General features: G+C 50.5%; 1 protein-coding gene across 8 annotated transcripts in view; it reads left to right on the forward strand.

Moving 5' to 3' along the window:
* The first annotated feature begins 310 nt into the window (after window positions 1-310).
* The window catches only part of SALL1 (spalt like transcription factor 1), a 24,973-nt gene continuing 15,242 nt past the window's right edge, over window positions 311-10,041 (forward strand). The window contains exons 1-3 of one of the 8 annotated variants that reach the window (XM_021270549.4): window positions 311-489; window positions 4,358-4,472; window positions 7,365-7,457. In XM_021270549.4, coding sequence (XP_021126224.1) covers window positions 7,382-7,457 — 76 coding nt within the window. In that variant the 5' untranslated portion in view covers window positions 311-489; window positions 4,358-4,472; window positions 7,365-7,381. The other 7 variants (XM_038185284.2, XM_021270552.4, XM_021270554.4 and 4 more) reach the window with 7 other exon arrangements.

The raw sequence follows: 10,041 nt of genomic DNA on the forward strand, positions 1-10,041 counted from the left end.
TGTATCCTGCAGCTTTACAAATGGATGTAGAATAAGTACAGGTGTTTGACTTTCCTCAATGTACTACATTGCCTCATGTTCAATTATGATTCTCCCCATTGTGCTATGCCTGTTGCATTATGGACGTGGCATTATGACAGTTGAATTGCTGAACCAGTACAGACTGGTTGTCTTTGCGTGTACGTCTTTGCACCAGTTGTTTTGGTGATAATTTAAAATTTACTGAAACTTTAAACTCTTATTTGAGCTGTGCTTCTAGGGTGCCAATGGCTAGGAGCGAGCTCAGATTAGCTTCGTGATTGCGTGCCATCCTAGGGTGAGCCAGCTACACTTCAGACGGCTGCATACAACATGTGAATACACGTGGAAGCCCTCTGGAGATGGAATCAGATGCTCTGTGCAGGACCGTAACATCGAATACGTAACTCAGGGTGACGTTCTAGGAACGGTTTGTGCAGCCATGCTGACAGCCCAAGCTTACCATATAAGGTATGGAAAGGGTGGAAACTTTTTTTTTCTGAACCCAAATCTGGTTTCTGGATTTGTGAGGAAGGATCTTTTTGACGTCTCTTTTTGAAGATTGCTCTTTTGATTCTCATGACTGGAGCTTCTTAGGAAAAGAAAGCATGAGTTTCCTCTTCTGGGTGGTATCTGTAGGATGTTGGCTTTATGGAGCAGTAGTTATCACGGCTCTCACTGGATCACTGACGTTGTATCTGCTGATGGTTCAGTAAGAGTTGGCTGACAGCTCAGTGGTTGACTCTTCCCCCTCTTTCCAGCTACAGATTTGTTTTAACTAATGAGAAACTCCTGGACTTACCTTTGAGGTAGGCAACGGCTGTTGTTTCCACCTGAACATTAAATGATCGCTAATAGCAAGAAAAGAAAACTGCAACAATGTGGCTGGGGGATCAGATTGCTCGGTGAGGAAATGGGCTCCCCATAAGCTGCAGATAACGTGTGTGCAAGTCTGTGAGTGAGCATATTTATGCTCAGAGGGTGAGTTTTACACGTTGCCATTGCAGACCAATTCTGTTAACAGACTTGGCCCAGACTGGGTGCAAAAGGTGGATGGTGAGGACACTGCCTAGCTCAGGCATGGAAAGCAGCACATTATTCACAAGGCATTTACTTTATTGCAGCCAGCAGCTGCCAAGCCAGCTTCTTGCATTGATGCAAAGAGTATGACAGTTTTCACGTTGTAAACACCATGCATTAATCAGAGCACCTTGATATTATGCAAACAAAATCTGTGTACTTACAAATACTTGCACTGTATTTGAATCAAAAATAACGTCATGAAAATGCGCTGGGTTGTCAGGCTCATTTCATCAGTCAAGAAATTTGGGACTGTACAGGCAACAGTTCCCCTGAGGTTTGAGGCATATTTATCCCATAATCGCTGCAGATTCTCCAAATTAAAATTAAACTTTAAAATGTAAATAAAAATGCACACTCTGTAAATCTGATTTGACAGCAGAAATCTGTTTGTGACGACAACAACAGGTCTTACTTTGTTAGATGATTACCTTGTAGAAAATCATCTGTATATTACTAGACAATTGCCATATGAAATGTTGGCCTTGTATTTATATTTTGACAGGCTGAAGAATTTTTGCATAATTTTGCTTCAAAGGTAAGCAAATCCTAAGGGAACGCTTTTTGAAGAGCACATTTTTTTCCTTAAATAACCTGGAAGATACGTCCCTCAGTCCTACTCCTTCATTTGCTTTTAAATGGCTCCCACCTCCATATTTTATACTATTTTAGATAGTGCTTTGATTAAAGAAATGATAGCTATGATGACTTTAAAAAAATCCACACTAACACTCTTGTGAATGTACCCAGGTGCAGAGCAAATGTGACTGTTTTCCTATGGTATAAATGAACTTTTCTTAAAGCAAAATGTTTGGAGGAAATCTTGACTGGATAGCTAGTTGTCTTATCATCTAATATCAGATGTATTTTTCATGACTTTTCTTTTGACATGTACATATTTCCATGTCTTTTTTTTCCCTCCTGTTCTAGCAAAAATGATTTCTGTGCGGAAACCTCACAATATTCTTTTGGAATGTCTTTACAGTCCAGAATGTTGTTTTTTTGTTTTGTTTTTTTTTTTAGTTGTATCTAAGGCTGAGAGATTTGTGTTACTTCTAAACTTCTGTTTTTCTAGTGAAGCTACATTATGGCTACATATGAGGCTGTGATACACTAGAATATTTGGAAAAAAAAAAAGGGGTGTAAAGGGATGTAGCTTGCAGGAAAAAAAAAAAAAAAAAAAGGTTCCCCTGTGGCATCAAATGAAATTCTTTATTCTCTATAGAACCAATAGACTTGTTCTGTCCATAGATGATGACCACTGTGTAACAAATCAGTGGGGAAGATTTCTGACCTAAGCAGCCTACCTGAAATACGCAGTTTTTTCATTAGTCTAAGAAAAGGTATATAAAGGATAGTGTGATACCTTGAGATCAATAACAATATTGAAACCAAATAATTTTTTCAAGTGTATGGTACTTAATTAGAGAAAATAAGCCTATATTTTTAACAAGGGGAATAAGACATTCCGCTGCCAAAAAAAAAAAAAAAAAAAAAAAAAATATCAAAGAGAAGAAATAATGATAGGCTTTAGGATGTGAGAGTATTTTTAACTATTAGCACTCTCTAGGTTCTCTGTGTAGTCACATAAAACTGCGTGGAAGACTTTTGCAGTGCTGCATATTTATCTTTCTGTATGTTTTTTCCGCCTCGTGGGCAATACGTACAGACCAGTTGCCTATGCACTGATGCGGGATGTTGCTGGTAAAGGAGTGAAGCGATCCAGGTATTTTTTTATCCCTCGTTTTTTAACCATCCTGCCCGAGGAAAAGGATTTTCCATCCCACTTGTTTACTTCGTGATTTATGTCTAAATTGACAGAGTCCTTCGGAGGCATTCGTGTTAAATTTGAAACAAACATATTTAATGCTCGTGTTGTAATAAAACAGCTAAAAGAGCAGATTAAAAAGATATGCACAGAGGGGTCTGATTGATTGAGGGATTGATTTTACTACTTTTCCCGTAGGTGGGTAGTGATGGCTGTAAATCTCTTGATAATCATTTCAGAAGCACCTTCATCAATAAACTCGAAACGGACAGCTAGGTGTAAAAATTTGCCGGCCATCAGGTCAAACAAAAGGCAGCAAATGTGTAAAGAAAGAATTGAATTAACTAATCCCACTTTGCCCGGTGATGGCATTACTCACGTTCATTTTTATCTCGGGGGCGGGGGAATTCTTCATCACTGCGGTTCTTTGAGATTTGGGGGAGAGCGGGAAAGGCTCTTTTCCCTCTTTTCTTCCCCCTTTTAGCTCAACCCGTATTGCTTACGATTCAATTATGCGGCTAAAAGCTTGTGTTTGTGAGCAATGATCAATTATTAGTTGTCAGTAATAATGGAGAAGGATTCAATGCTGCTTCTCCCACTCCCCCCCACTCCCCTTTTTTTTTTTCCTGGGGAATTCTCACTAGGAAAATAAAAATAAAAATAAAAAATAAGAGGAGAAGAAGGCGAGGAAGGGGGAGAGCTGGCAGGACTTCCACAAAGTAGGCATCCCTGGCCCCAGAGAGCCCCGGGAGCGGTGGTGTGGGTGCCGAGCAGCGCGGTGCGGGCTATTGCCACTAAAACAAGTCCAGGGCGCTGGGGCCGGCTGCCCCCGGGGAGCTGCGCCCCAGGACTGTCTCCAAAGTTTATTATACAGCGGAGCACAAAGCCAAGTTCCCAGCTGACTGCAGCATCTGGAAGCCCCTAATTACACACATTTCGGAAAGCCACGGAACCTGTGTTAGCTGCAAAGCGGCTCACTTTGGAGGTCAACTGCAGCGACGTTGGGAGCCCTTCCGCAGTCTCTTTTTTTTTTTCTTTTCTTTTTTTTTTTCGGTTTAAAAAAGAGAGCAGAGAAGACGAAGAGGGGGAGAAAGCAAAGCAAAAGAGCGAGTGGCCCCGTTCCCTGCGAAGCAGGTATTTCTGCAGCGGGGAAATGGGACAGGAGCCGAGAGCGCTCCCTCGGCGGCGGCGGGCGCGGAGCCGCAGGTTGCGCTGCCCCGGTGCCGCCGGCGGCGGAGCGCTCCGAGCAGCTCCAGAGGTGCAAATTTGCAGAAAATATGAAATCAATTGGCTTTCCCCCCCGGCTCGTTATTAACGCTGTATTAGGACGACGTGGGGATCGCGTAGCTTTTAACCCCTGAGTGTTTCAGGGTGTTGGGGCTGCTCGCGAAGCTTAATAACAATAATCCAGTCTGGTGGGTTGCATCTCATTGAAAGCGTCTCTCTGCAGAATGAACTGCAAATTATCCCCTGTTTACCATCTCCCTTCAGTGCTCATCTCAATGAACTGGAGATCGATCCCCACCACGGGTGTCTTCCAGCCGGGCTGATTTGCATTGAAGCACATTAGAAAGCCTCCCACCTCCATTAAAAAGAATAATCCGAGGTAAATAAAAAAAAAAAAATCTCCAAGGTGTGGCGGGGAGGGAAAAATATCTGTCACTGTCACTGGGAGCTGGGAGAGGGAAAACCCAAGATCAGAGTATTTACGCTCGTGAACTCTCACAACTTCTGTTGGAGACAATGACATTTAATTGATGTATTGCTATCAACAACAATAAAGACCGATTTTTCCCTAGCCCTGGAAATGCTGCTCTGCCTCCACCCTTTCCCCACCCCTCCCGGCCCCCAGCGAAGGAGAGGAAAACAAACAATAAATAATCAAGCGGTCCTAGATTAAATACCAAGTGCCGCTTTATACATTAGCGAGGGAGCAGAGAAACGAAAAAAAAAAAGTTATAAAACTTATTTTCTCTAGATTCATTTCTTTTTCTTTAAACCACTATTTTTCTTCTCGTTGTTGCTTTTTAATTACCAATCCACGGCCGCCTTTTTCCTGCCACGAAGCAAAGGTACTGCTCATCTGGGGAAATTTGTCTGAAGTTTAATCGACAAACGTATAATGAAATTGTAAACGCGAATAATTTGGGGAGAGAAGCTAGATCAGAAACCGGGGGACGCTAGCGGAGTGATTGATACAGTTGGAAATACAGACACGGCCGTGTCCATAGATCCGCGTGGGTGTTTCGTGGGCATCTGCGTGGGGCTAGCTGGAAGTAACGAGTGCGGGGCTGGACGTGCAGGCTCTGTTTCTTTCCCACCGTCTCAGGGTAAGGAGGGTGACAGCCTGCGCCGAGTGTATCCATCTCTGCCGAAACATCTCTTTAAATATTCAGTGAAAAATAATGTCATGTGAAGTACCACCTATAGCAACATTATTATCTTCATTCTTCAACATCATCCCCGCTGATAGCTTCGTTTGTCTTTGGCTCAAAACCTACTGTACCGAGTGCTGCGGGGAGGGAGGGGGCTCGCCCCGTGCCGAAATGAAAAGAAGCGGTGGTGGCCGCTCCGCAGCGCTGCCTAAATACCGGAGTGGCACCTGGGAGGCTTTTTCGGTTCGTATGGGTTTGTTTGTTTGCTTTTGCGGCTTTTTTTTTTCTTTTTTTCACCCTTCTCGCTAAACGTTTTGCAGTCTCTTTCGTTTAATAATGAGAAGAAAACGCGAGCGAGCCGGTTCCTCGAATGGCAACGTTTCTCCCTCTCTGCCTTCTCCTCCCGCTCGCTCTCTAGGTTTTGCCGGCTCATTTGAAATTGAAATGAGTTGTAGCTGAGCAGCCTCTCGCTTTTGCGGAGAGTTTGTTAATATTAATACGGGGAAAAGGAGTAGCTCCTACAGCAGAGCAAATAACCCACGGGGGGAACAGGGCGGGAGCGCCGAGTGGCTCAGGCTGGGGGGGAAGAAGGAGCCCGGGGTCCCCGCTGCTCGGGGGGGGCTGGGGGGGGGATGCGCGGAGGGGCGCGGGGCGAACGCGGCTGCAGCGGCCGCTTGGCAGCTGGGCTTTTTCTTTCGAGATCGGGACGTTTGTTGGCAAGAGCCCCCCCCGGCAAGTTGTACCCGGGAGGCGAAGCCGGGTGCGGGACGCGCAGAGCCGCGGGCAGCGCCCCGGGGGCGCGGAGGGACCGGCCGGGCTCTGCCCCCCCGGCTGCGCGCCCCCGGGGCTCCCGGCCCCCCGTGGGGTGCGGGCTGGCAATGGGGGGGGGGGGGGAGTAGGGGAAGAGAGGGGGAAGAGGCAGGACACCGAGCAAGAAATAAAAGTCAGGAGTGGGGTCGCTGTGGAGGGGGGGGGGGGGGCGGTCCCACACCCGTCCCGCGTTGGGGTGGTGGAAGGGGAGCGGAGCCGCGGAGGGGGAGCGGGGTGCGCCCCCCGGCCCGGCCTTCCCCGGGCGCCGTCGGGCGGTTTGACTCCGAGCCGGATTGACTCCGGGCGCGACCAACCGGCGCGGCGCGGAGGCCGGGGGCGGAGCGGCCGCCTGGTCCGCCCGCCGCTCCCAGCGGCGCCCTAATTGTCCTGGGAATGTGTGAGGTAAAACCCAAACCCTTCCTATTTTCAGCACCCGTCGGGCCCGTGATATATGGAAAGGGAAGGGGGGGGAGGAGGGCGAAAACGGATCTTTATTTGCAAATGCGGGGGACAGAAGAAAGGGAAGAAAAAAAAAAGAGAGGAAAAAAAAAAAAAAAACACCCGAAACTTTTTTTGCGGCGGCGGGACGGCGGCGGAGCGGCAGGCGCGGGGCCGGGCAGCGGGAGCGGGATCGAGCTCCGGAGCGGCAGCGGGAGCGGGAGCGGGAGCGGGGCTGTCCCCGAGCGGGCGCTCGCCGGCCGCCGCCGGGGGTGCGGGGCCGCCCCGCCGCTGCCCCCAGCCGCGCGTCCCGCCCCCTGCCCGCTCCCTCGCTGCTTCCCCTGCCCTGCCGGCACGGCTCGCGCTGCGGCCGCCTCCCCCCAGTGCCCCCTAAAAAAAAAGAAAAAGAGGAAAAAAAAAAAAAAAAAAAAAAAAGTGAAGCGAGGCAAAGCGGGGAGCCCGTCGGGGCTGGAGGCAGGGGCGAGGGGAGCCGCATTCCTATAGTAACCGGGATGGCGCGGTGCAGCCCCGGCTGGTTGCTAAGAGGGTTAAACTGTATCCAAACAGCTTTGGGGAAATCCAGCCCCTTCTCCTGCCACATGGATCGACTCATTGGGTGGGAGCGGCGGAGAGACAAGGGTCTCCAGCAAATCAGCGCCTAATTGATTAAGGCGAGCTGGTTTGAATAGAGCTGGCCATGTGCCAATCGCCTTTCAAAGAGCCCCTCTATGATTAATCGCAATGCATTATTGATAATCATAATTATAGCAGGACACATGCGCGGTGCGCGGAGGATTGGGGAGGCTGGGGGGGGGAGGCTCGATTTCCGTAATTTTGAGAAGATTTTTTTTTAGTAATTTTTTATTCTGCCCCAGCTGATGTTTGAGCCAGCATGTCGCGGAGGAAGCAGGCGAAGCCTCAGCATTTCCAATCCGACCCCGATCTGGCCTTGTTATCCCAGCGAAATGGTGAGTTCTTCTCCTCTCCCTCGCACACATTTTAACACAAACCCGCACAAAATAGATCAACTTACCTCGCGGGGAGCCGGGGCCGCGGCGGAGCGGGGCAGCTGGATCTCCCGGAGTTACGTGTGTGGGGGGGTCCCTTTTGGGGTTTTGCTCCAACTTGTTGGCTTTTCTCTAATTTTATTTTTTAACTCGGCATTTTCTTTCGCGTGTTTCCTAACGAAACCCCAAACTCTTTCCGTTTTGTTTTTTTCTTTCTCTTTTTTTTTTTTTTGATGTTTTCCCTCCGCCCTCCCCCCGCGGGGCGGTCTGGCATCCCGAGCCCGCAGGAGATGGCTCCGCGCCCCCCGCGCCCCGCGGGGCAGGGGAACAACGGGGGGCTGCAGCGGGGCGCCTGAGCCCCGCAGCCCCCCGGCCCGCTTCCCCCCTCTCCGGCCACCCGCACGGTTCCCCCGAAAGGGGCGGAAAACCCCCTCGGGCACCCACTTTCGTGCCCCCCTTTCCTTCCTCCTGGACCCCCCTGTCCCCGCCGCCCCGAACATTTCCCGGGGGCCGAAAAGTTGCGGCGGGGGCATCGCCCCGGCCCGGCAGCCGCCGAGGAGCTCCGCCGCCACCAGCGCGGAAGCCCGGGGCAGCTCGGGGGTTTGTTTGCTCACCCTATTTTTATTTTAGTTTAGTCTTTTTCTTTTTTTTTCTTTTTTTTTTTTTTTTTTTTTCTCCGCCTCCCCCCTCCAAGTCGGTGAGCGAGGAATAAACGCCGGCTTTGTGTCCGCCAAGATTTGGAGAGGGAGCGTGTGAATTATTATTATTGTTTTTCATTTTCTCCCCTTTCCTCCCTCCCAGCCCCCCTTTTTTTCCCTCCCCCCTCCCGAGAAAAGGGAGATTTCGGAGCAGTTTGGGCGCAGCGCGGCGGGGCCGTTCCCCTACCCCTGCCCCTACCTGCGCCTGCCGGCGACCGGGACGCGGGGCGACAAGTGGGCGGCGGGGGGCCACGGGGACTGGGGGGGCCACGACGCCCCCCCACCCCCCCCCCCGGTGGCCATGAGGAGGGCGAGCACCGGGGGGGAGCCGCGGGCCGGAGGCGCCTTGGGCGGGCAGGTAAGGGAGAGCCGGGGCGCGCCGGTGTCCCCCTTTGCCTGGCGGCCCCGCCGCTCCGGAGCACCTTGGGCTTTCCCCGGGGCCGGCGGCAGGCTCCCGGCGGTGCTGCTGCCGCCTCCTGCCCGGCCCGGCCCGGCCCCGCAGCCCTGCGAGCGGCGCAGCGCAGCGCGGTGCCCGCTGCGGGCGGAACGCGGGGAGGGGGCCCCGGCCCCGCACCCCGAACCCCGTCGGAAAGTTTGGGGGGCCGTGGCCCTGCCCGCTGCACCGCTCCCGGGAACCCCGGCACGGCCGCTTCGCCTCGCGTAGCTCTGCCGAAACGGTTCTCCAAAGTCCCTCGGCTCCCGGGAGGCGGCCGCTGGTTTTTAGCTGAGTTTGGGGCGCTCCGAGTGCGCTCGAGTTTTGCCATTTGCTGAGCTTAATCCCCTCTCTCGTCGCAGTAAACGTATTTATTTTTCTTGCGCTGTTATTTCTACTTCCTCCTGAAGTTTCGAGCAGGAGTTGGGGAAAACGCTGGGGTTTTAATTTGTCTTTCATCGGCCTCCTAGGAAAGAATTTGGAACTTCTTAAAGTGAGCGGAGAAGGGAAAACTGAGATGGAAATTATCTTGCTGGGAAAGCAGAGAGGGATTTTTCACATCTCCACTTTGTTTAATTGCATCTTCTGGCGCTTGGGGTCTTTTTTTGTTTTTACCGGACAGGACAGAGCAAAACACCTCCAAGCATCTATTTTAAAAGTAGCTGTTTCTTCTGGTTTCAATTTTTTGATCTGCTTTTGCACATCATTTTCAAGTGAAAGACCCTGGGAGTGTGAGAAAGGAATGTTAGCTGAGCAGCTTTCCTGCCTGTTGCTAAATGATGTACTTGCAGTAAGTTGGATTTTGCCTGAAATGATAGCTCAGAAGTGAAGCTTTTGTTTAGTTTGCCTGCCTATTGGAAGTTAAATAAGTAAATAACAAAGTTTATTTTCAAAAAAAATACCGTCCGATAGCCTAGGAGAAGCAGAGGGCTTTATTACAAAATCTGTAGGAGCTTCCTCCCGCCCTTCCGTAGTAATGGGCTTGGGTTATGGCTGTTTTACATGCTGAGACGCTAAGTTTTGAGTAAGTTGCCCAGAGGGTGTGTTTTGTAAGCGTGCTTCAGGATCCAGGATTTGCAATAATCCCGGCACAGGGCTGCCCTCCACCTCGCCAGGGTCCCAGTTTGGCGCTGCAGCGAGACGGGGTGGGTGAGCTGCAGCGAGGACAAGTTTGCATCGTATGTCTTGCACGACAAAAACTCGGGATTCTGAGCGCTCCTTTCTTTTCCTTTCACACCCTGACTTCAGGTTTGCTAATTCTTCTGCATTTTGTTCAGGGTTCAGGCAGATTTGACATTGCGAGCCCTCCAAGGCGCTTCCTGTAAAAGTAGAGCTGGGCAGTATTTTGAGCGAAAGAATAGAGTGGCCCGGGAAAACTTCTTGCATCTGATTTGATTTCTGGTTTGTTAAACTT

The sequence above is a fragment of the Anas platyrhynchos genome, chromosome 12 (genome assembly GCF_047663525.1).
Source record: "Anas platyrhynchos isolate ZD024472 breed Pekin duck chromosome 12, IASCAAS_PekinDuck_T2T, whole genome shotgun sequence".
Taxonomy (NCBI): domain Eukaryota; kingdom Metazoa; phylum Chordata; class Aves; order Anseriformes; family Anatidae; genus Anas; species Anas platyrhynchos.